The sequence below is a fragment of the Pan paniscus genome, chromosome 23 (assembly GCF_029289425.2).
Source record: "Pan paniscus chromosome 23, NHGRI_mPanPan1-v2.0_pri, whole genome shotgun sequence".
Taxonomy (NCBI): domain Eukaryota; kingdom Metazoa; phylum Chordata; class Mammalia; order Primates; family Hominidae; genus Pan; species Pan paniscus.
The window spans coordinates 28,829,346-28,855,106 of record NC_085927.1 but is presented as its reverse complement, the minus strand read 5'-3'; the positions used below and the strand labels follow the sequence as shown (position 1 = coordinate 28,855,106).

Genomic DNA, 25,761 nt, shown 5'->3' with positions numbered 1-25,761 from the left:
GAAATCTATTCTTTCCTTTTTTGTGCCCCCAGCCGATTAGATGGTGTTCCCCGACATTGAGAGTGGATCATTCTACTTGTTCCCCCAACTGACATGCCAGTCTCCTCTGGGAATGCCCTCACAAACACACCCAGAAGGAATGCTTTACCTGTTCTCTATGTGTTCCTTAATCCAGTCAAGCTGACACCTAAAGTTAAGCATCACAGCTGCCTCTAGGATGTGATTAAGTAATGTATGATTACTGCTTGGGGGTTCATATGTTATAAAAGTTACTCCCTTTCATATACTTCAGTAAAATACCTCACTGATAAGTATGATGTAGGTGATATGATTTTGCAAGATTATTAATAAATTAATGACCATAAATTACATGAATTGTGTTGTTGTTGTTGAGATGAGGTCACTGCATTACCCACAGTGGTCTCAACTCCTGGGCTCAAGGAATGCATCCACCTCAGCCTCCTGAGTAGCTGGGACTATAGGCACATGCCACCACACCTGGCTGTATGTGAATTGCGATGACAGAAGAAAATGGAAAGGGGCCGGGCGCAGTGGCTTATGCCTGTAGTCCCAGCACTTTGGGAGGCCGAGGCGGGCGGATCGCCTGAAGTCGGGAGTTCGAGACCAGCCTGACCAACATGGTGAAACCCTGTCTCTACTAAAAATAGAAAAATTAGCTGGGTGTGGTGACGGGTGCCTGTAATCTCAGCCACTTGGGAAGCTGAGGCAGGAGAATCGCTTGAACCCAGGAGGTGGAGGGCGGAGATTGGAGTGAGCTGAGATTGTGCCTTTGCAGTCTAGCCTGGGTGACAGAGCGAGACTCCATCTCAAAAAAAAAAAAACAAAAAAAAACAAAGGAAGGAACTAATTGCTGAATTTCTAAATGAGATAATATTTCAGGAACTATTTCAATAGGAAAATGAAACACTGAATGAAAACATACTGAGTGAAAATGTGGCTTGGATATGTTTCAGATTGTGGACATTTTCATGGAAAACAGTTTAATTCAGCAGTGTACTTCCTTCTTATTGGATGCCTTGAAGAATAATCGCCCAGCTGAGGGACTCCTGCAGACATGGCTGTTGGAGATGAACCTTGTTCATGCACCCCAGGTCAGTGACTTGTAGGCTAACACCGAGAGGCAGAGCACCTGTGGCACCTCTCTGTGGGTTTGCAGACTTGAGCACAGTGGCTTTGGACTGGGCTGGGCTTGTGCCAGATGTTTATCTTGTACTTCTCAGTGGACATTCTCCATGACTTTCCTTAAAAGGATTTTCCAGAAATCATGATACAGGACTTTCATGGAAACAGTTCTAATTAGGGCAGCATTTCTTCCTTTCTTCTTTTTTTCATTGTGGTAAAATATACATAACCAAATTTACCATTTTAACAACTTTTAAGTGTCTGATACAGTGGCATTAAGAACATTCACAATGCTATGCAGCCATTACCACTACATAGTTCCAGAACTTTTATTATCCCAGAGTAACTATGTAACTGTTAAGCAGTGACTCCTCATTTCCCAGCCCCTGACAACTGCCATTCTAATCTGTCTCTATTAATTTGGCTTTTCAAGATATTTCATATACATGGAACCACAAAATATTTGTCCTTTTACCTGGCTTTTTTCACTTAGCATATTATTTTCAAGGTTCATCCATGTTGTAGCATGTGTTAGAAACACCTTCATTTTTGAAACTGAGTAATAGTCCACCATGTGTATATATGACATGTGTTTATCCATTCATCCATTGATGAACATTTGGGTTGCTTCTACCTTTAGGCTATTGTGAATAATGCTGCTGTTAACATGGGTGTACAAAGATTTCTTTGAGACCCTGCTTTAATTCTTTTGGGCATATACCCAGAAGTGGACTTGCTGGATCATGTCCTACAGTAATTCTATGTTTACCTTTTTGAGGAACCACCATACTGTATTCCAGGAGGCTGTACCATTTTATATTCTTCCCAGCAATGCTCAGCTGTTCCAATTTCTGTATATCCTTGCCAACACATCTTCCCTGTCTAAAATAATAATAATAGTAATCACCATCTTAATGGGCGTGCAGTGGTATCTCACTGTGGTGAGGCATCATTTGTTGGCCTGAAACTTGTGGGAGCAGGTATAATCAAATCACATGTCTGTGCTATTTTGGGTTAAATTTAGATATATATACAAGAAAGGGATTTAGAGGAGTTTATATCAAGCTGTTCACCATGGTACTAAGTGGATAAGATTGTACAAGTTCACTTTGTTCTTTACTTATCTCTTCTGATTTTTCTTTAATAATCACTTACTGTTTTTATAATTAGGAAACAACATATTAAGTATATTGTTCTGTTACCTCAATTTATTCAAATCTACAAGTTAGCTGCTAAGAAGTGGGTCATATTCCAACTCTAGGAAATAAAAGTGCTGTTAATTTGCTGCTTGGGGTCTACTGGACTCTCATGACTTTGTGAGTGTATGTAACCGTTTTTGGTGAATGAGATTTGAAACACACCAAGTGTCACTCAGAAACTTGGCTGACAGACCCTAAGGAATGCCCAGACCCTAAAGGAGAAACAAGTAGTTGGGTGAGGTGCCAGCAGGCTCTGGCTTAGTGCCCCAGGATGCTGGCAGTCTTCTCTGGGCAGTGGGACTGCGTGATGGTTTCTACGTTCTATAAAATACACTGTTGCTATGAGGAGAAAATGTTTGAAAACAAGAAGTAAAGATAAACCTGAAGGAAACAAAGGATAGGAGACTCAGGTAAGTGCTAGATGTTCTAAAGCACTACTCTTAGTACTGTGTTTGATCGTCAACTCTGTGCATCACTCTGAAGTGGTCTGGTGTGTGACAGTGGCTGTGGTCACTCTGTGGCCATACCTGGTTGGTGATGCAGATCCTAGAAGGAATAAGAAAGAGTGTGCCGGCTGGCAGGGGAAGGCACCCAGGAGTGTAGCTTGTCAAGACCATCATTAGATACTGAGGGAGCACTCACTCAGCCATGCTGCAAGGCTGCTGTGTTGACCTATCCAGTCTTAGCCCAAAAATTACTTACTTCAAGAGAATATTTAGTGGCTGGGTACAGTGGCTCGCGCCTATAACCCCAGCATTTTTGGAGGCCAAGGTGAGCAGAGCCCAGGAGTTTGAGACCAGCATGGACAACACGGCCAAACCCCATCTCTACAAAAAAATATAAAAATTAGCCAGGTGGGCCAGGTGCGGTGGCTCACACCTGTAATCCCAGCACTTTGGGAGGCCAAGGCGGGTGGATCACAAGGTCAAGAGATCGAGACCAGCCTGGCCAACATGGTGAAACCCTGTCTTTACTAAAAATACAAAAATTAGCTGGGTGTGGTGGCGCGTGCCTGTAGTCCCAGCTACTTGGGAGGCTGAGGCAGGAGAATCACTTGAACCCGTGAGACGGAGGTTGCAGTGAGCAGGGTGGGATCATGCCACTGCACTGCAGCCTGGCAACAGAGCAAGACTCCATCTCAAAAAAAAAAAAAAAAGTAGCCAGGTGTGGTGGCATGCGCCTGTAATCCCAGCTGCTTGGGAGGCTGAAGTGGGAGGATTGCTTGAGCCTGGGAGGTCAAAGCAGCAGTGAGCCGAGATTGCACCACTGCACTCCATTCGCCTGGGCAACAGAGTGAGACCCTGTCTCAAAGAAAAAAAAAAAAAAAAGATTTTATGCCTCATCAAAATTGTTTCCAGGAGTGTTCATTGTTTTTTAAATGCAATCCCCAACTCCTAGTTCTGTATTTAGCCTAGTAGAGAAGTCTAGTAAGCACAAATGGGATTTGTTTTGTTCAGGTCTCCTTCTGGTCATTGCTAATCTAAGGCTTGAGCTCATTCAAGGAGAATCGGTAGACTTGAGCCCTCACATTGATCTTGCCATGGAAACCCTATAAGAATGTGATTGCTGGCTGGGCACGGTGGCTCACGGCTATAATCTCAGCACTTTAGGAGGCCAAGGTGGGCAGATCATTTGAGGTCAGGAGTTCGAGACCAACCTGGCCAACATGACGAAACTCTGTCTCTACTAAAAATACAAAAATAAGCCGGGCATGTTGGTGTGCGTCTGTAATCCCAGCTACTTGGGAGGCTGAGACATGAGAATCGCTTGAACCTGGGAGATGGAGGTTGCAGTAAGCTGAGATTGTGCCACTGCATTCCAGCCTGAGTGATGGAGTGAGACTCTGTCTCAAAAAAAGAAAAAAAAAAGGAAAAAAAGAATGTGATTGCTTAAAAGCTGCAACAGTGACTTGGACTCATCCCAGTAATAGGGCTTTATGGAGCCTCAGCCTTTCTCACAGGCCCAACTCTGTGACCACATGGGCTTGGCCCAGCTGCAACATGGGAGAATGAAGCCTTGTGCAAAGGGCCTAAGATGGCTTGAAGGACAGCCAGGGATCTTGGGACCCACAAGCACTGCTGCCACCACAGAGGTATGGATGTGGACAGGGGCCTGTGAGTTCTGGTTGCCAGGCTATACCCTACCCTGGGGCAAGATTGAGCAGCTGGTCTTAAAAAGTTATTGCCATTGATCAGGGCTTCTCACCGAACTCCCTGTTTCATAGGTTGCAGATGCCATCCTTGGAAATAAAATGTTTACTCATTACGACCGGGCCCACATTGCCCAGCTCTGTGAGAAGGCAGGCCTCCTGCAGCAAGCACTGGAGCACTACACCGACCTCTATGACATCAAGAGGGCTGTGGTCCACACTCACCTCCTCAATCCCGAGGTACTGTGTACCCCTGGGCACTCCTATTATGGCTGTTGTCTATGCAATTAATGTCACATGCTCCCCAGTGTTCACCTGTTGGTGATTGTGGAACTGTGGCCTGAGCCTGTCACTGCCCTAACCTACCATACTTTACTACCAAAAGCAGTTCTAATTCAGCCCACGCACAAAGTTTATCTGCTCAGCAGCATGTCTGGGCCCTGTAGCACCTTTCTTTCTGATATCCACCTTTGACTTAGTCTAATAGCAGGAGTATACTGGTCACCTTTTAACATTGACAACCTAACAGGACTGTCTGAAACCATTAGCAAAGCTAAACTAGCTATTGTGTTCCAATTTATGGAATAAGTTTTAGCATCATCTGTGGAATATTCCAGGTGAACAGTTTAGATCAGTGTCTTTTCCCAGCTTTACTCCTTGCTCCTACTTTTTCCCGTGATGGATAGTTGCTTTTCAACCCCTTTATGTGGAAATTCTCTGTATTTTTGACACTCAGGGGAACAGGAGAATGACCTAGTTATTTTCCAAGTGTTAGCAGTCTTTACAGTGGTGCATCGTTGTGGACAGACTCTTCCTTGTTCCCAGTGGCTTGTCAATTTCTTTGGCTCCTTATCGGTGGAGGATTCTGTGGAGTGTCTGCGTGCCATGCTGTCTGCTAACATCAGACAGAACCTTCAGCTGTGTGTGCAGGTGGCCTCTAAGTACCACGAGCAGCTGGGCACGCAGGCCCTGGTGGAGCTCTTTGAATCCTTCAAGAGTTACAAAGGTAAACCATGCAGCCTCTCGCCGACCCCGCCATGTGACTACACCTCCTTTCTCAGGTGTTGCTGCCTACCTGCCCGCCTTAAGACGGCCTTCCTGCAAAGCCAGGCAGGATGCAGCACTGGCTGCCTTGGGTGCTCAGTCGGTGGCAGAATGCTACTGCCATCTCATGTGCACCCTCAGCTTCAGTAACCTTTTTGGTATTTCCAAAGGAAGAAATCAGGTTGGTTGGTGATGGGATGGAGAAACTTATGGAGCCCGGTGTTTCTACGCAGCACAGTCTGCAAGAATTCATCTAAAAGCCTATGTCGTGGGTACAGTGAAAGGGCCTGATGTCTGGTCTTTACAGCCCCAGGAGGGAGGCTCTTTGGGCCTCTCCTAAATGAGAGCCCACGATAGAGGGTGCATTGCTTTGTGGTGTCTGCTACCCAGTTGATTGTGGGGGGCTGACAAGGTAACCTGGTTGTCTTCCTTTCCCCCTTCTTGGACATCACACCAAAAAAGTGTTCTAGGGCAGTTGGGATGGGAGTGGCTTTGTTAGGGACAGATGGGGGCTGTCTGGCCCACCCAGGATAGAGACTAAGCATTTGTCTAGGCATCAAGCCACTGCCATGTGTCCAGTGAGGTTGGGGCATCGGTGGAGGGTGGGACATGACCCTGTCCTCAGGGAACTGGCCTTCTCTTTAGAAGACACCCCTGTAGGAAAGACCATGGCAGACGATTGAGTGGAGCTGGGCTGGGAGAGGGCAGTAGAGTAGGTTGGTGGAGAACCATCAGCCCAGGGGCTGCCCATTCCCTTCCTAGCATCAGGGTCTCACAGTTACAGTGAAAGACCTCGACAGGGAGGGGCCTTCTCAGATGTGTCCTACCCTGTTGTTACTGGTGCCTCCTGGCTGGCCTCTGTAATGATGAGGAACATCATTAGCCTCTGTGAATGCTGTCCTCTGGGGCTCACCCTGGGGCTCAGCATGTGGTGCCCATGTCACTGTCAGCTCTGTGTTGAGTTGCAGGCCTCCTCCTGGAGGCCATGGCTTATTTCTCTGTCCCTTGATGTGTCTTTTTAGAGAAGCAGTCCCACCACCGTCTCAGATTACCTCAGTGGGAATTACTCTTGATGACGACTATCTAGGTATACCTGGGCCCACAAAAGGAATTTCACTTGTACCAAATATCTAGTATTTTACATCAAAACATGCCAGGTATACCTGCCAAATATAATGGAAATCCGACTAGCTATTTTTGGGAGCTGCCAAAACAGACAAATGGCATATTGATTATGAGTTCTGAGTGTGCTGTGGGTCCCTGGAGAGTGGAGCAGGGTCATCGAGGGAAGGTGGGCAGCAGCTATGGAGGAGACAGGCAGGTGTTACAAGGACAAAAATGGAATAGTCTCTCTTCATAGGCCTCTTCTACTTCCTGGGCTCAATCGTGAACTTCAGCCAAGACCCAGATGTGCATCTGAAATACATTCAGGCTGCCTGTAAGACAGGGCAGATCAAGGAGGTGGAGAGGATATGCCGAGAGAGCAGCTGCTACAACCCAGAGCGTGTGAAGAACTTCCTGAAGGTGTGTTCCAGCGCTGCCTCCTTCCATGAGCTGCCCTTGCTGATGGCAGGTGGGGCAGACCATCCGCAGGACGTCCCAGGGGCAGGAAGCTGGATCTGTCTCGCCAGGGACCCCTTAGTCCCAGGGACAGAGCTCCACTTTATGGTTTAAAGTTCTAAAGTAACCCTTCTATCGTTTTAAGAGTGTGGAAAGCAGCTTGAGGCTGTGCTCTAAGTATCTGGCACGTGAGTGGAGGGAGTTAGTTTATTGCTGCATTGTAATTCATCAACATCCCATTAGTGCCATTGTCAATTAGGCAGGCAAAGCTGCAGAAACAAGTAGACCTCTCAGCACTAGTGTCATAAAGAACAGGAAGCCTACTTCCTTATGTGGCAGTCCAGGGTAGGCTGGAGGTCAGTGGGGTGACTTTCCTTCCGACTGTACTTCAAGGACCAGGTTCATGGCTGCTTTGCCGTGTTCAGCACCTCACCTGGATGTCGTCTTCCCAGTCAGCTAGAGGAAGGGAAGAGCACAGAGGAACCAGCATAGGTGGTTTTTATGGGCGAGGCCTGCAAGTGGCAGATGACGCTTGGATTCACGTTCCATTGGAGGAAATGAGGTCATGTGGCCACACTTAAAACTTCAAAATGTGATCTAGGCACAGGACCACATGAGGGGAGGCATGATTGTGGTGGCCTGTGGCTGTCCTACCCAAGTGCCATCATCATCTGGGAATGGTGGCCGGGTGTGTTTCCATGGCCTGCGGCTGCGTGTCTGAAAAGGCAGCCCTTACCGCAGGTGTGCTGTTCTTGAGAATGGCCTGGTTTCTGTTGGGTTTGCACATAATGAGCTGCTTGTCTTAAAAGATATTTTTGTCCAGATTTGGAATGTTAATGCCAAATGTAGCAGTCTTTAACCAAATACTAATATCTTTCTCTCACTTATTTCCCAAAGCAAACGCCATACCACAAAACGACAGCCTATTTAGAGCAGTCTCATTCGGAGTCTCCTGTGTGTCACTCTGCTGCAGAGACAGAGCCGTCCCATGTGTGCAATGAGTCCGAGATCTGGCTGTCTGGTTTCTCCACTCCCTGACTTGTTCTGTGCATTCTAATCCTCAGGAGGCCAAGCTCACAGACCAGCTTCCCCTCATCATCGTGTGTGATCGTTTTGGCTTTGTCCATGACCTTGTCCTATATTTATACCACAACAACCTGCAGAGGTACATTGAGATCTACGTGCAGAAGGTACTGCTGGCTCCCTGGAGTGACACCCGGCTGCCTCTGGGCCCCAGTCAGTGGCAGTCTTCCCCTCAGAGGCTGCCTGTAACACCTGACATTTCAGAGACTATCATTTTGAAGGGTGGTGGGTTCGTGTGCTCAGACTGCCAGAGTAGAAGACCACAGTCCAGGCAGCTGAAACAACACACATTTATTTCTCACAGTTTTGGAAGCTGGAACTCCATGATCAGGGTGTCGGCAGGGCTGGTTTCTGGTGAAGGCTGTCTCCCACGCTTGCAGACAGCCTCCTGGCTGTGCCCTCACAGGGCCTTTCCTCTGTGCATGTGCACTCCTGGTGTCTCTTCCTCTTCTTAGAAGGACACTAGTCCCATTACATTAGGGCCCCACCCTTGACATTGATTACCTTCTTAAACACCCTCTTTCCAAGTAGAATCCCACTGGGGGTTAGGACATCAGCAGGTGAATTTTGGTGGGACACAGCGCAGTGCTAAACAGGAGCCCTTTCAGGGTTTTGCCCAAACTGTCCACGTCGTAGGAGGCTTCTAACAATAACTTGTGTTTGCAACACTGAAGTTACTTGACCTTGACTACCCTAGGTCAACCCTAGCCGGACCCCAGCTGTGATTGGAGGGCTGCTTGATGTGGATTGTTCTGAGGAAGTGATTAAACACTTAATCATGGCAGTGAGAGGACAGTTCTCTACTGATGAGTTGGTGGCTGAAGTAGAAAAAAGAAATAGGTAAGGTGTCCTTACTTGGTGTTTTCTCTTACCCCTGGATTCTAGTGTCTGTTGTTGTTTCTGTCTAATTCTCCAGGACTGTCTCTATAGCTGGTCGTTCATGTACACATCTTAGATGTAGCAATGAGTTACTTGCTATTGGTACTGTGAAGACCTTGGGGGAAAACCTAACAGTAGAAATCAGTTTGGAAACCAGGTCCATCTTGGTCCCTAGAGCAACCTGAAGTCAATGGACTCTGAGATTTTTTGTTTCAGGAAACATCTGTCAGAGCCCTGGAGTTGCCCTCAAGACTTCCAGTGGTAGCCTTGAGACTTTACAGCACCTTCCTTCTTTCAAAGGCTCAAGCTGCTGCTTCCCTGGCTGGAGTCCCAGATTCAGGAAGGCTGTGAGGAGCCTGCCACTCACAATGCACTGGCTAAAATCTACATCGACAGCAACAACAGCCCCGAGTGCTTCCTGAGAGAGAATGCCTACTATGACAGCAGCGTGGTGGGCCGCTACTGTGAGAAGCGAGACCCCCATCTGGCCTGTGTTGCCTATGAGCGGGGGCAGTGTGACCTTGAGCTCATCAAGGTGGGTAGCAGATGTGCTGAGCTGCCCATGTAACCCTGGGCTCCCAGGGAAGCTTTCAAAGGTGTGCCTGTGGGGAGCTGATCAGGGCTTTCTGTGCACCTGGAGATGGCAGGTCATGAGATTATTTCCTTGTGATTCTCACAGCTTTTGGGAACTTGCTCATGCAATTTGTATGCATTGTACCTGTAGACCAGTTGGCCCTGAACCTGACTTATCATCCCTCTGCTTACAGTCCTTACTATTGCCTGGTAATTTGAGGGCAGAATTGAACTCCTTGGCCTGACTCGTGAGCTCCTCTGTGGACTGCCACCTTTCCCAACTCCCGAACTTGATCAGCCATCCATCTTGCCACCCCACCTGGAGAGGCCTGCAATTCCCTGGGTGCCTCATGTCCCGAGTGCCCTTGTACTTCATGCCCCCTTTTTGGGGTAACCCTCTACACAAGCCCTTCCCCATCACCTGACCAATGAGCTCTTGCTGGCCCCTCCTTGAGACATCTGCCCAGGTCTTTTGCCTGCATCTGCCCAGGCTTGGATCCACATATAATTACATGTTTAGGTTGAATTGTATGAACTGTTCCTACCTAATCATTTGATCTAAAAATCCAGACATGAATAGGGCACCTGTGAGGTTGATGCCACACCAGCCTGCTCGGGCTTTTCCTGTGATACACAGGCAGACTGTGCTGCATCCGCAAGCACGTGTGCACGCCGCTCAGCCTTGTGCCGGGCATCTGGCACTCAACAGATCTGATCCTCACCAGGATTTAGCAAGTGCTGCACACGCTAGAACATTCCAGTGGACTGTTGGTGTTTTGGAGATCTGTTATAACATTCAGAAAAAGGTCTCCAGATCTACCAGTGAAAGCACAGTTTACAGTTTTTAGATCTTGAAACATTGCAGTGTTTGTGCTGTTTTATACCAGTTCTAGGCTGTTCTGATAACATTTTACAGATGGTTTAAAGCTAGCTACATATGAGTACTTAAATTTAACTAAATTAAAAATTACCAGTTTAGTTCCTGTCACGCACCACATTTCAAGGGCTCAGTAGCCTCCCATGGCTAGTGGCTGTATCAGACAGAATGGGAGACAGAGCATGTCCCTGAATGCAGGAAGTCCTACTGGCCAGATATGTGGCACATCCCCGGGAGCTGTTGTAAACTTGGAAAGGGCATTTTGAGGTAGTTTGAGTCCATTGTTAACCCTGTAGGATGCTGCTCATCCCATGTCAAAGCATAGCGTCTTGCCTGGGCCCTGACTGTCCACCAAACCACTATCAGGCACACAGGGAACGAATTGGGGTGTGTCCTCCCAAGCAGCTTCCGCTGGTTGGCTGCTGTGTCACACACATGAGTGTGCTCATTTCAGGTGTGCAATGAGAATTCTCTGTTCAAAAGCGAGGCCCGCTACCTGGTATGCAGAAAGGATCCGGAGCTCTGGGCTCACGTCCTTGAGGAGACCAACCCATCCAGGAGACAGCTAATTGACCAGGTGAGGCACAGAGATGGGTATGTCTGCACACCTGCATTTTGCCGTCTGATCATCATTGTGGCTCAAGTGACTGGTTTCATTTTTAATTTAAAACATCTTGGCTGAGGGCAGTGGCTCACGCCTGTAATGCCAGCAATTTGGGAGGCGGAGGTGGGTGGATCGGTTGAGGTCTCAGGAATTCAAGACCAGCCTGGCCAACGTGGTGAAACCCCATCTCCACTAAAAATACAAAAATTAGCCGCACATGGTGGCACACGCATGTAATCCCAGCTACTTGGGAGGCTGAGGCAGGAGAATCGCTTGAACCCAGGAGGTGGAGGTTGCAGTGAGCCGACATCGTGCCACTGCACTCCAGCCTGGGCGACAGACAGAGATTCCATCTCAAAAAAATAAATAAATAGGCCAGGCATGGTGGCTCACGCCTGTAATCCTAGCACTTTGGGAGGCCGAGGCGGGTGGATGACTTGAGGTCAGGAGTTCAAGTCCAGCCTGGCCAACATAGTGAAACCCCATCTCTACTAAAAATATGAAAACATGCTGTGTGGCGCATGCCTGTAATCCCAGCTACTCAGGAGGCTGAAGCAGGAGAATCGCTTGAACCCAGGAGGTGGAGGTTGCAGTGAGCCGACATCGTGCCACTGCACTCCAGCCTGGGCGACAGACAGAGATTCCATCTCAAAAAAATAAATAAATAGGCCAGGCATGGTGGCTCACGCCTGTAATCCTAGCACTTTGGGAGGCCGAGGCGGGTGGATGACTTGAGGTCAGGAGTTCAAGTCCAGCCTGGCCAACATAGTGAAACCCCATCTCTACTAAAAATATGAAAACATGCTGTGTGGCGCATGCCTGTAATCCCAGCTACTCAGGAGACTGAAGCAGGAGAATCGCTTGAACCCAGGAGGTGGAGGTTGCAGTGAGCCGACATCGTGCCACTGCACTCCAGCCTGGGCGACAGACAGAGATTCCATCTCAAAAAAATAAATAAATAGGCCAGGCATGGTGGCTCACGCCTGTAATCCTAGCACTTTGGGAGGCCGAGGCGGGTGGATGACTTGAGGTCAGGAGTTCAAGTCCAGCCTGGCCAACATAGTGAAACCCCATCTCTACTAAAAATATGAAAACATGCTGTGTGGCGCATGCCTGTAATCCCAGCTACTCAGGAGGCTGAAGCAGGAGAATCGCTTGAACCCAGGAGGTGGAGGTTGCAGAAAGCCGAGATCGCACGCCACTGCACTCCAGCCTGGGCAACTGGGTGAGACTCTGTCTCAAAAAAATTAAATAAATAAATAAATAAATAAAACATCTTAGTCCTTACGAACCTTCTCCCCTGCAGAAATAGCTTGCCTAAAAATAGCTTGATTCCCCAGGGTAAGCTGACTTGGAACTGTTTACTGGCCAAGGGCATAGAGTTGGCCCTTGGATCCAAAGCAGGGATATGCAGCCCAGGAAGAGAGTACCTGGTGTCACGCCTGCATGCTGGGCCCAGCTCAGCCCCCGTGGACAGAGGTGAAGTAGCTTTCAAGGTTGTCTCAGCTGACTTCCCTTTGTTGAGGAGCTCTTTATGCCCCTGTGACTATCCAGCACCTCCTTGGAGACGGGGCAGAGTGCTGGGGCCAGGGGTCATTATTGGGTATGGCCTGGCAGGTGGGAGTCTGCCTCGGCCTCTGGGAGGGCTTCCCACAGCCCTGCGGAAGAGCCTCCTCTCCAGTCATAGCCTCACAGACATTCGCAGATAGTGCCTCTGCTGCCCTCAGCACTGTCCCTAGGTGCTAGGCAGACTGTTTAGGGGTGGGGCAAGACCAATGTTGGAACAAAACCCTCGTCCAACAAGTGGCTTCAGCCCTGAGAATAGGACCAGTTAAAACTCCCACCTCCCTCATACACATTGCCAACCTGCTGGACCAGTGCTTTCGAAAGGCTTGAGGGCTGGATTTGACCTTTATCTCCACTGAATTTCATCCTCTCGTTTTCTGTCCACTGTTTCCTCAAGCCTGTGCCACTACTTTTTTAAATAAACTTTTTATTTTGAAATACTTTGAGATTTATGGAAGGTCATGTTTTGAATCTCTGTTTCAACTTTGGACTTACCCATCCAAATCTAATAAAAATATTAAACAACACAATATTCTACTAGGGATCTACATCCAGGTTCCCAGACATCAGACATTTCTCCAGGTATAGTCCAGCCACCTGGTACACCTTGAAGGTGACTTCATGTTGGCACTGGGGAAGGGCCACTTTAACACTGCACCATACCGGAGCCAGCGGGGGCCTCTTGTCTTCCTGTTTCTGGGTAGAGCTGCTGGTCTTTCATTATCTCTGCTGTAATTGGATATCTGTAGCCACCTCCTGGTGGGAAATTCAACTGCAATGCTCCTGTAATCCAGAGCACATAATAACAGAGGGAGGCTGCTTTTAGTGTCTGGAGTGGAACCTCATTATGAAAAGTTTACTGAGAGCAGTGTCCTGAGGCAACCTTAGGTGGGGCATCCTGTATTGACTCAAACAGATGGTAGAAATTTATTTTTGCCCTTAAAACAACCTGTGTGTATTTATTTAAGTTGCTCCAAGGTTTTCTTTCTTTCTTTCTTTCTTTTTTTTTTCTCTTTTTGAGACAGAGTTTTGCTCTTCACCAGGCTGGAGTGCAATGGCGTGATCTCGGCTCACTGCAACCTCCACTTCCCAGGTTCAAGTGATTCTCCTGCCTCAGCCTCCTGAGTAGCTGGGATTACAGGCATCTGCCGCCACGCCCGGCTAATTTTTGTATTTTTAGTAGAGATGGGGTTTCACTATGTTAGCCAGGCTGGTCTCGAACTCTTTTTTTTTTTTTTTTTTTTGAGACAGAGTCTTACTTTGTCGCCCAGGCTGGAGTACAGTGGCGCGATCTCGGCTCACTGCAAGCCCTGCCTTCCGGGTTCACGCCATTCTTCTGCCTCAGCCTCCCGAGTAGCTGGGACTACAGGCGCCCGCCACCACGCCCGGCTAATTTTTTGTATTTTTAGTAGAGCTGGGGTTTCACCGTGTTAGCCAGGATGGTCTCGATCTCCTGACCTCATGATCTGCCCGTCTTGGCCTCCCAAAGTGCTGGGATTACAGGCATGAGCCACCGCGGCCGGCCTCCAAGGTTTTCAAGAATTGACAGATGTCACTGTAGGAAGTGTACCTTCTCCTTTGGATGGACTTGTGCTGTGTCCTGGTGCCCCTTTCCCTCAGGCATACCCTTTTGGTTCCTTAGCTGCTGGGAGAGCTCCTGTTCTCAAACTCTTCAGCCTCCTTGTTGTAGTTACTACAAATTCCACAGAGGTAGAACTTTTGCATCTTATGGTACCATTGAGTTCACAAAGACTAGCAGAAAGGTGGACTGGACTGACCTTGACCCTAGGTTCCTTTAAGGCCCCTCAAGATTGCTAGGTGAAAGTTCATGGTCAGAGGGCTGTGTTAGCCATGAAAGACCGTCCAGAGCTGTCTCTTCCCTCTCATTGATACACGGCTGTTGCCCACCCCTGAGGAGAACCAGAAACTTGGCAAAAATATTAGATTCTGGAAGTCACTGAAGGTGCCTGGTCCAAAGTGCAAAGAGAACAGTGCTGGCGTTCCAAACTGCTGTTGCATGGGAAATGTACTCTTTGGAAAACTGTCTTTCCACCCTATTTGTAAGTGTTTTTGTATGTGAGACACCTATAATTGGAGGAGGGGTGGCACAGCCAGTCTTTTGTTGGTCTTTCCTTCAGATTGTGGTTCTGAGTGGCATCCGGTGTGAAGGCACGTGGCTCCACAGCTCTGGCTGTGGACTGTGCCACAGCAGTGGCAGTGCTCTCTGCTAGTAAGAGGCTGCTGGAAGCCCCTGCGGTGTCTTCATTAGAGAAGTGGAGCCATATTTGCTATTAGTGGCTTTAAGAGACAAATCTAAAAGGAGACATTGATTTCAAAATGCCTAGTGCACTGGTCATTGGAGCTGAGTAAGAGTCTGTAGCATATTTGATATGAGAGAAAAACTAATTGTCAAAACAGAGCAAACAGAATTTCCTGAAATTAACTTTGAAAACCCTTCCTTTGTTACATTAAGAAGTCTCCCATTTTCTCTGTGTCTATTCCAGACCATCTTGGAGGAGTCCTTCCCTTCTGTTTAGCTTCAAAGATACAGTCTTGAATTGACTTTAATCAAGTTCTTTCAAATGCTTTTTAAAACCAGGTGGTACAGACAGCGTTGTCAGAAACACGGGATCCTGAAGAGATTTCGGTCACTGTCAAAGCCTTTATGACAGCCGACCTGCCTAATGAACTGATTGAACTGCTGGAGAAGATAGTTCTGGATAACTCTGTCTTCAGCGAGCACAGGTGAGGCTATGCCAGGGGTAGCTGTGGACGCAGGCAGATTCAAAACATCTGCTTGATACTCATCTTCTGTTACAATCTCGTACCGCTTCACCCATCCAGCCTGCCCATTGGCTGCTCCCCAGACATGCCAATCTTCTTACCACCTCCTCTACCTCAATCTAGCCCTTCCCTTATTAGCTCCTGCCTGTCTCAGAGCCCAGCCTCAGTTTCACATTTTCTAGGAGCCTGCGCTCCTCTTACTGCTCTGGCCCACACTGTCCTTTAACACAATGCTCAGAGAAGGGGATCTGGCATTTTATGAAGGTCTCATGTGGCCTAAGGATGTGTTGAACTCTTCAAATCATGGTGAACAAAGCTTGGAGAAAGGTGGCAGGAGAACCAGATCTGGGCATGTATCAGGGAAGACTTGCCCGAGGTATAATGTAGAAGCCAGATGAGCAGGAGCTGTGGCAGGGGCAGCAGCACAGGCCCGGCATCATAGAGGTGGGAGTGCATGCTTCTGCATGGACCGGCACTATAGAGGTGCGAGTGCGTGCTTCCGATGGACCAGCACTATAGAGGTGAGAGTGCGCGCTTCCACATGGACCGGCACTATAGAGGTGGGAGTGTGTGTTTCGGCATGGACCAGCACTACAGAGGTGGGAGTGCGTGCTTCTTTTGCATGGGCAGGCACCATAGAGGTAAGAGTGCATGCTTCCGCATGGGCCAGCCACCTAGGGTTCCTCTCCACTTCAAAATTCACCATCAGAGATTCTGTGTCAGATTTTAATCAACTCACATCATAAGTGCAGCTGTAAAGATTTAGTTATGAGATTTATTTTGTAGGCCAGAAAGGCTATCAAGGGCTGTAGTATTATAGAGAGGAATTTGTGTGTGTGTTTTTAAACTTGGAGATGCTATATGGTAATGGCATATGGAATGTGAAATTATATTTAATGGAATCATAAACCCTGACTAATGACAGGATGTCAGGATTAAGGTGCCTGAGGTGGCTACGATATTCTGTCTTGCTGTCTGATCAACCTCCTTTGATAGTTGTTAGTTTGTGTGTACTTCCAGGCACTTACAGGTGGCTGTAGCTCTGCTGTCTTCTTAAACACTCGCTTCTCAAACATGCAGGTAACCTCAAGTTCGTGCTCTTCTTTCATTGATGATTTCACCAGACAGTTTTATGTGTAGGTAAAAATAGCCTTGGCTGGGCGTAGTGGCTCACGCCTGTAATCCCAGCACTTTGGGAGGCCAGGAGTTTGAGACCAGCCTAGCCAGCATGGGTGAAACCCTGTCTCTACTAAAAATAAAAATTCAGCCAGGCATGATGGCAGGTGCCTGTAATCCCAGCTACTCGGGAGGCTGAGGCGGGAGAATCGCTTGAGTCTGGGAGGTGGCGGTTGCAGTGAGCCGAGATGGCACCACTATACTCTAGCCTGGGTGACAGAGCGAGACTCCATCTCAAAAAAAAAAAAAAAAAAAAAAGCAAAATATATTATTTTTAGAGTATATACTTGGAAGAATATACTTATGACCTAATAAATTCTTAAGCCAGTCACAGAAACCAGAAATAAATAAACCTTTAGTGAAAAACCAACAAGACTGTATTAAACTTAAGCACTTTATCATAAAGAAGATGGACAAATGAGAAGCTACAAATGCGGAGAAGATATTTGCAACACAACCAACAAAAAAATGGGAAAAGTTGTAATAAAAGACAAACACAAGCAACCCAATGAGAAACCAAGCAGAGCGCTTGAGCAGACCCTCCGGTGAGAGGAAGGGCAGCTTGTGAATTCAGCCTCATCAGCCACCAAGGAGGCACAGAGTGAGGCCACAGTGCATCATCCGATGCTTTGTTACTCCTGCCAGAGCAGCAGGAACCCCACTCTCCTAATCAGTGCTGATGAGGATGTTGAACAGCTGGACCTCTGACGTGCCCCTGCTGGGAATGTGCGTTACATTTGGAAACAGTTTGGTAAAAAAAGATGCACACAGCCAGCAATTTCCTCTCTTCCTTATGAGCCCTAAAGGAACTCAGCTTATTTGTATGAGGGATACTCAAGACAAAGCTCTAAGAGCGATCCAGATAACCATCAATAAGTAGGTTGTAGTACAGTCATACAGTGGAATACCAGATAGCAGTAGAAATGAACACTGTACATGGATGACCCTTAGCACCCAACGTTAAAATTCTTTTTTATAAAACCACCATACAGTAAAAATGACCTTCTGGAAGGGGATGGGGAATGCAGTGCTAGGAATTTTAACACAAGTGTAGATCTGTAGAATCACCACAGTCGGGATACAAACAATTCCATCACCCTTTAACACTCCCTTGTGCTAGCTACCGTGTATATTATACATTCCCCCAAACCTCAACCCCCAACCCTGGCTACCACCCGCCACACTAGTTTTGCATTTTCAAGAATGTCATGTAAATGGAATCACGTGGTATAGACTCCTCTGTGACAGGCTTCTTTCACCCAGCGTGATGATGCCTTTGAGATTCATCCAACTTGGTGAGTGCATCACATCAGCCTTACATTCTTTTTTGTCACTGAATGATATTCTGTTGTACGAATGTACCACAGGATCTCTTCACCCATCAAAGTACGTTTGGGTGGTTTTCAGTTTGAGGTTATTATGAATACATCTGCTGTGAACATTTGTGTCCAGATTTTTGTTTAAACATACTCAATCACATGGTATATGTACTGTTTAAGAAACCGCCTCACTATTGTTTTCCAGAATGGCTGTGTCATTTTGCATTCCCACCAGCAATATGTGAGAGTTCCAGTCACTCTTCATCTTTAGCAGCACTTGGTATATTGTTATTTTTTATCTTAGCCAGTCTCATAAATGTATAGCAGTGTGCCATTGTGGTTTCAATTTGCATTGCCCTAGTGGCTAATGATGATGAACAACTTTTTATGTGCTCAGTTACCATCCGTAGATCCTCTTTGGTGAAGTGTCTCTTGAAATCTGTTGCCTGTGTTTTAACTGGGTTGTTTGGTTTTTTGTTGAGTTTTCAGAGTTCTTTGTATATTCTGGATACAAGTCCTTTGTTGGATATGTGATTTCCATATATTTTCTCATTCTGTAGATTTTCTTTTATTTTCTTAATAGTGTCATTAACAGAACAAAAGTTATAATTTTGATAAATTCCAATTCATAAACTTTTCTTTTATGGACTGTGCTTTGGTGTTAAACCAAGAACTCTGTTAATACTCCCAGGTCACAGAGATTTTCTGTTATTTCCTTCTAAAAGTTTCATTCTTTTTCATTTTATATTTAGATTCATTATCCAATAAAGTGTGAAGTTTAGGGTGAGGTTCAGCTTTTTGCATATGAATGTCCAGTTTATTCCAGCATTATTTGTTAAAAATACTCTTTCTCCATGGAATTGCTCTTGCATCTCTGTCGAAAATCAATTGGCCAGATAGTGTAATTCTTCCACCTTTGTTCTTTCTTTCTTTCTTTTCTTTTCTTTCTTTCTTTCTTTTTTCTTTCTCTTTCTCTTTCTTTCTTTCTTTCTTTCCTTCCTTCCTTCCTTCCTTTCTTTCTTCTTTCTTTCTTTCTTTCTTTCTTTCTTCTTTCTTTCTTTCTTTCTTTCTTTCTTTCTTTCTTTCTTTCTCTTTCTTTCTTTCTCTCTTCTTTCTTTCTCTTTCTTTCAATAGGGTCTCCCTCTGTCACCCAGGCTGGAGTGCTGTGGCATGAACACGGCTCACTGCAGCCCCAACCTCCTAGGCTGAAGCGGTCCTCCCATCTCAGCCTTCTGAGTAGCTGCAGGTGTGCACCATCATGCCTGGCTAGTTGTTTTTTTTTTTTTTTTTTTTTTTTGGTAGAGACAGGGTCTTGCCATATTGCCCAGGCTAGTCTCAAACCCTTAGGTTCAAGCACTCCTCCCACCTTGGCCTCCCAAAGTGCTGGGATTACAGGTGTCAGCCACTATACCTGGGCTCAACTTTATTCTTTTTCAAAATTGTTTTAGCTATTGTAGTTCCTTTGCCTATCTATATAAATTTCAGAATTAGCTTGTCTATATGTACAAGAAAATCTGCTGGAACTGGAACTGCATGAAATCTATGGACCAATTTAGGGAGAATTGATATCTTTACTATGTTGATTCTATGAAAGTGATATGTCTCTCCATTTATTTAGATCTTTGATTTCTTTCATCAGCAGTTTATAGTTTTTGGCATATAGGTCATATGTAGATTTTATTAGATTTATACTTATTTCATATTTTTGGAAGTATTTTAAATAGATTTTTTGTTTACAGTTGTTCATTGAAAAACATTGTCAGTATATAGAAATACAATTGATTTTTGTATGTTGACCTTGTATTCTACAACCTTGCTAAACTCATTTATTGGATTTTTTTTTTTTTGTAGATTTCTTCAGTTTTTTTAATCAATCATGTTGGCTGCAAATTGGGACAGTTTTTTTTTGTTTTTTTTTTTTTGAGATGCAATCTTGCTCTGTCGCCCAGGCCGGAGTGCAGTGGCGCAATCTCGGCTCACTGCAACCTCTGCCTCCTGGGTTCGTGCCATTCTCCTGCTTCAGCCTCCCCAGTAGCTGGGACTACAGGCGCCTGCCACCACGCCCAGCTAATTTTTTATATTTTTAGTAGAGACAGGCTTTACCGTGTTAGCCAGGATGGTCTTGATATCCTGACCTTGTGATCCACCCGCCTCAGCCTCCCAAAGTGCTGGGATTACAGGCGTGAGCCACCGGGGACAGTTTTATTTCTTCCTAATCTAGTGCTGCCTGTGCTTTCTTTGCGATTCATTATAGAAAAGAAACTTTTTGTTTTTTTTGTTGCCTAAATGCCTTAACCAGAACCTCCAGCACAAATAGAAGTGTGGAGAGTGGACATCCCTGCCGTGTTCCTGATCCTCAGGGAAAGTGTCCAGACTCTGTTACTTATGATGTTAGCAGTGGGCTTTTTGTAGATGTACTTTCTCAGATTGAGGAAGTTTCCTTCTATTTCTAGTTGAGAGTTTTTCTCATTAATAGGTGTTAGATTTTGTCAGATGCTTTTTCTGAATCATTTGATAATGATGTAGTATTTCTTTTTTAGATTATTGATATGTGGTGTGTTACACTGATTTTTTTTTCCACATTCTTGAATTGTATAAAAGTTTTGCAAGAATGCATCTATTATAATTAAAGCAAAGGAAAGTTCAAGAAATGCAAAGTGACCTGGTGTGGTGGCTCACACCTGTAATCCCAGCACTTTGTGGGGGCAAGGTGGGAGGATCACTTGAGGCCAGGAGTTTGAGACCAGCTGGGCAACATAGCAAGACCCTGTCTCAAAATTTTTAAAAAGTTAAAAAAAAATTCAAAGCTGCCTATATTGCTTAGAAATACAGTAGATGTGATAAAGCTATAATGAATCGCAAAGAAAGCACAGGTAGAAAAATAGGTACCTCTACAGCAGGATCCAGAGGCTGGGCTCTAAAAAGCCACAGCAGCCCTCCCAGTGGTTTGATTGGCACATTCTGATTCTCTTACCTGTGCTTTCCCAAGACTTTGCTATACTGTTTCTTTTTAGATCCCAAATACTTCACAAATACTCTGTTGTATTTACTTAGCAGTTATGTGTGTGTATATTAATTACTTTTTTAAAAAAACGGGGGGTCTGGGGATGCCTGACCTGCCAAAAAGTGGTTTGTGCAGCCTTCGTTCCTGGGATGCCGTGCTGACCACCCTCTCTCCTCAGGAATCTACAGAATCTGTTGATCCTGACTGCCATCAAGGCAGATCGCACACGGGTCATGGAGTACATCAGCCGCCTGGACAACTATGACGCACTGGACATCGCGAGCATCGCTGTCAGCAGCGCGCTGTATGAGGAGGCCTTCACCGTTTTCCACAAGTTTGATATGAATGCCTCAGCAATCCAGGTGGGCTGCTGAGTGCAAGCATGTCGGACCTAGCACCTTCTGCCACATCATGAGTGCGCCCTGCAAGCCCTTGTCCTCTCCAAGGGTGTCAGACCCTCTGGTTGTCCAGTGCATCTCTTCGTGCTCTTCTCTGCTCCTCACCAGCAACCCATCTTCCCAGCCCGCTGGCCCCTTGTCTTGACCTTCTCTGCGGGTGCTCCTTCCATTGGCTGTTAGTCTGCCCCTTCCCTATTACTCCCCAGCACTCCCTTGGACTTGGGTACCTGACCCAATGTCATCGGTCAGCCCAGGTGACAGAAACGTTTGATTTTCAGAGGCACTCACATCTTAACCTCAATGACAACCATTCCAGCCCTCTGCACCATGCTACTCACCCCCTATACTCCCCATTCCCCCATCTCCTCAGCAGGAGCTTTTCAGGATCCAAGGTCAGGTTCCCAGAGCAGGCCCTCCAGCCCTCCCTGCCTGCCCCTCTGCCTCCTCAAGAACTCTTCTTCTTTAAACTGCATCCCTTTCTTTCCAGTCTATGAGCCTCTTCTGGTTTTATTTCCAAATCAGTTGTAAACCACAGGACATCTCACCTGAACTGCTGTCCTACCAATTATCTTTATGTCCTTGCCTCTTCCTTTACCTTATTTCTATACCTGCTGTGAAACCCCCAATCCAGGAGCCCTTCTTTTGTGCCCCCTCATGGGCTCTGGCCTTGCTTTGAGACAGACCAGTTCATCATATTAGGGGGCAGCTGATACTGCCACCACCTCCACTACTATACAGTGGTGGCCCTCACTGTCACGCAATCTGCCAGGCTGCTTAGCAAGCCTGTTTCTGCCTGGTGAGCAATCTTATTCCCCACAGCAATTCTTGTGAACTCTTTTACAGTTTCTATGCTCTGTTGCACTGTCTTTCCTCCCAAGGTCAGGAGCAAGTCCCATGTCCTACCCCCAGCCCAGAAAGCTTAACCTGGCTATCTCCATCTCTGTGCCTCTTTATTGGAGTGTCTCTTCTTTGTTCGGCATCCCCCTTCTCATATAATAGCTCTTGTCTCTTCCCTCAACCTGTCCATCTGAGAAATGCTTAGTACCTGATTGCTTCTGACTGAAGTGAAATGGTCATGCAGCTTTAGGCAGAACAGGGAACCAAACAAAAATGTGTCTGTTTTTTGGAGCTGACTAGATGTTGCAGAGAATGGAAGTCCTCTCATAACCCCTAGGTCCTGATCGAGCACATTGGAAACCTGGACCGGGCATATGAGTTTGCGGAGAGATGCAATGAGCCTGCTGTGTGGAGTCAGCTGGCCCAAGCCCAGCTCCAGAAAGATTTGGTGAAGGAAGCCATCAACTCCTATATCAGAGGGGACGACCCTTCCTCTTACCTGGAAGTTGTTCAGTCAGCCAGCAGGAGCAGTAAGTGAGTCCCCTCTCCCTAGGGCTCTGCATCTCACTGATGCAAAACCTGGCTGAAGCAAGAAGTTGAAGAGATTCTCACAAATCTCTATGTATGATGTATCCAGAGATATCAGAGGGCACATCTACATGAAAGTTTCCCACAAGAGTCTGAGATAAACATTATTCTGTTATTGACACCAGCTCTTTAGTTGACTATTGCCCTCCTTTACAAGATGAGGTCATTTAAGCACACTAGATATCTCAATATCGCCACTGTAGTAATTTTAAAGTGAGTGACAGGCCCACAATTCCCAGGGATCTTCTGATGTTTCAAGTTGATTGTGGCACCGACCTCTCTGATGTCCAGAACAAGCATTCTGTCTCCTGGCAAAGTCTTTTCTAAGGGAGGTGGCCTGAGTGTGGCTCTGCCCCCCCCCCTCCTCCCTTCTGAGCTATGGATCTGCTTAGTGAGCATAATCAAGACCTCCTAGATGTTATCTGGAGTCTGAGTTCCCAGTGAGACATAACTGGAGGGTAAATGTGTCTGGCTGAGAACAGAATGGGAGGAATTGAGCCCTTGTTTAAAATTATCAGCTCTGGGTTAACCTATCTTTGTTTTCTGTCTTTAGACAACTGGGAGGATCTAGTTAAATTTCTGCAGATGGCCAGGAAAAAGGGCCGTGAGTCCTATATAGAGACTGAACTTATTTTTGCCTTGGCTAAAACCAGCCGTGTTTCTGAGCTAGAAGATTTTATTAATGGACCCAACAATGCCCACATCCAGCAGGTAGGCCATGCCCCCTGGGGGCTGTGCACTGCCAATCAGATTTAGGTCCAGGGATGTTCCTCAGAGCAGCAGTCCCGAGCTGTTGTGGCACCAGGGACTGGTTTCATCGAAGACAGTTTTTCCACAGACAGGTCGGGGGTGGTTTGGGGATGATTCAAGTGCATTACATTTATTGTCCACTTTATTTCTACTGTTATCGTATTGTAATATATAATGAAATAATTCTACAACTCACCATAATGTAGACTCAGTGGGAGCCCTGAGTTTATTTTTCTGCAACTAGATGGTCCCGTCTGGGGATGATGGAGACAGTGACAGATCAGCAGGCATTAGGTTTTCATAAGAAGCATGCAACACAGATCCTCGCGTGTGCTGTTCACAATAGGGTTTGTGCTCTGTGAGAATCTCATGCTGCTGCTGATCTAACAGGAGGCGGAGCTCAGGCGATAATGCAAGCAATGAGGAGCAGCTGTAAATACAGATGAAGCTTCACTCGCTTGCCTGCTGCTCACTTCCTGCTATGGGGCGTGATTCCTAACAGGCCACAGACCAGCAGCGGTCCGTGGCATGGGGGTTGGGGACCGCTGCTTTAGTGTGATGCAGATAAAGATCATGAGAAGCAAGCCACACGAGGAAGTAAGTAACCTGTTGCTATTATTGGTATGGAAATTGAGACCCATGGAATTTTGACATGCTCTTGGCTATACACATCAGAATAATTCTCCTAGAAGAGATGTGAAGACTTACATCCAGGTGTTCTGTTTACTACAAGAAAACAAAATTAATTGAGTCAGAGTTAATAATCTGGATGCATAAAATATATATTGAAAATTAATAGGCTGGGCATGGTGGCTCATGCCTGTAATCCCAGCACTTTGGGAGGATGAGGCGGGTGGATCACCTGAGGTCAGGAATTTGCGACCAACCTGGTCAACATGGCAAAACCCCGTCTCTACTAAAAATAACAAAATTATCCAGGCCTGGTGGCACACGCCTGTAGTCCCAGCTACTCAGAAGCCTGAGGCAGGAGAATCGCTTGAATCCGGGAGATGGAGGTTGCAGTGAGCCGAGATAGCACCACTACACTCCAGCCTGGGTGACAGAGCGAGACTCCGTCTCAAAAAAAAAAAAAAAAAAAAAATTAGTAGTTTATGTCACCAAAAATCAGATAACATAATGGGGAAGAAAACATTCCTTTTTTAATAGGAATAAAGCCAAAATGTTTAAATAAACCTTAACCATAAATAAAAGATCTAAATAATTGTGGAGTCCGCCATGTAGATAAGATGTTACCCTTGGAAAATGTGATGCAGAGACATGAAGAGATAAGGGAATGTATTATAACTCTATATTAGTTACAAGTGCACTTCTTGGAGGAATGCACGCAATTTATTGAAATGAATAACAACAAAGTGGGCCGGGCACAGTGGCTCATGCCTGTAATCCCAGCACTTTGGGAGGCCGAAGTGCGAGAATCTCTTGGGCACAGGAGTTCAAGACCAGCCTGGGCAACATAATGAGACCCCCATGTCTAAAAAGGAAAAAGAAAAAAAATAACAAAATGAACTTTGAGCTTTTTATTTCAAAATAAGTTCCAAGTAGTTGTTGGGGCTGGGCACGGTGGCTCACACCTCTAATCCCAACTCTGGAGTTAGAGGTGGAAAGATCACTTGAGCCCTGGAGTTCAAGACCAGCCTGGACAACATAGTGAGACCCCCATCTCTATCAAAAAACTAAAAAATATTAGCCGAGTGTGTGGCATGCACTTGTAATCACAGCTACTTGGAAGGCTGAAGTGGGAAGATCACTTGAGCCCAGGAGGTCAAGGCTGCAGTGAGCTGTGATCGGGGTGAGCTGTGATCGGGGCACTGCACTCCAGCCTAGGCAAAGAGCGAGACCCTGTCTTTAAAAAACAAACAAACAAAAAGAAAACAAAGGGGTGAAGGGCCTGTAATCTCAGCACTTTGGGAGGCCAAGGCAGGTGGATCACTTGAGGTCAGGAGTTCAAGACCAGCCCAGGCAAAATGGAGAAACCCCATCTCTACCAAAAATGCAAAAATTAACCAGGCATTGTGGCACATCCTGTAGTCCCAGCTATTTGGGAGGCTGAGGTGGGAGACTCACTGGAGGCTGGGAAGTCAAGACTGTAATGAGCTGTGATTGTGCCACTGCACTCCAGCCTGGGTGACAGAGTGAGAAGCCTGTGTCAAAAAAAAAAAAAAAAACAATGGTTGGAAATTAAGTTAAAGTTTTGAAAGGTGTTAAAA

General features: G+C 46.3%; 1 protein-coding gene across 7 annotated transcripts in view; it reads left to right on the top strand.

Annotated features, from left to right (window-relative positions):
- Nucleotides 1–25,761, top strand: part of CLTCL1 (clathrin heavy chain like 1) — a 114,604-nt gene that overhangs the window by 60,719 nt on the left and 28,124 nt on the right. For 3 of the 7 annotated variants that reach the window (XM_063603360.1, XM_063603361.1, XM_063603363.1), the window contains exons 11-23: nt 975–1,112; nt 4,303–4,434; nt 4,567–4,731; nt 5,317–5,497; nt 6,896–7,059; nt 8,160–8,285; nt 8,876–9,018; nt 9,358–9,592; nt 10,962–11,084; nt 15,277–15,422; nt 21,139–21,322; nt 22,533–22,725; nt 23,337–23,494. In XM_063603360.1, coding sequence (XP_063459430.1) covers nt 975–1,112; nt 4,303–4,434; nt 4,567–4,731; nt 5,317–5,497; nt 6,896–7,059; nt 8,160–8,285; nt 8,876–9,018; nt 9,358–9,592; nt 10,962–11,084; nt 15,277–15,422; nt 21,139–21,322; nt 22,533–22,725; nt 23,337–23,494 — 2,088 coding nt within the window. Of the gene's footprint in view, nt 1–974; nt 1,113–4,302; nt 4,435–4,566; nt 4,732–5,316; nt 5,498–6,895; nt 7,060–8,159; nt 8,286–8,875; nt 9,019–9,357; nt 9,593–10,961; nt 11,085–15,276; nt 15,423–21,138; nt 21,323–22,532; nt 22,730–23,336; nt 23,495–25,761 lie in introns of all 7 variants that reach the window. The other 4 variants (XM_034949276.4, XM_003814040.5, XM_034949277.4 and 1 more) reach the window with 2 other exon arrangements.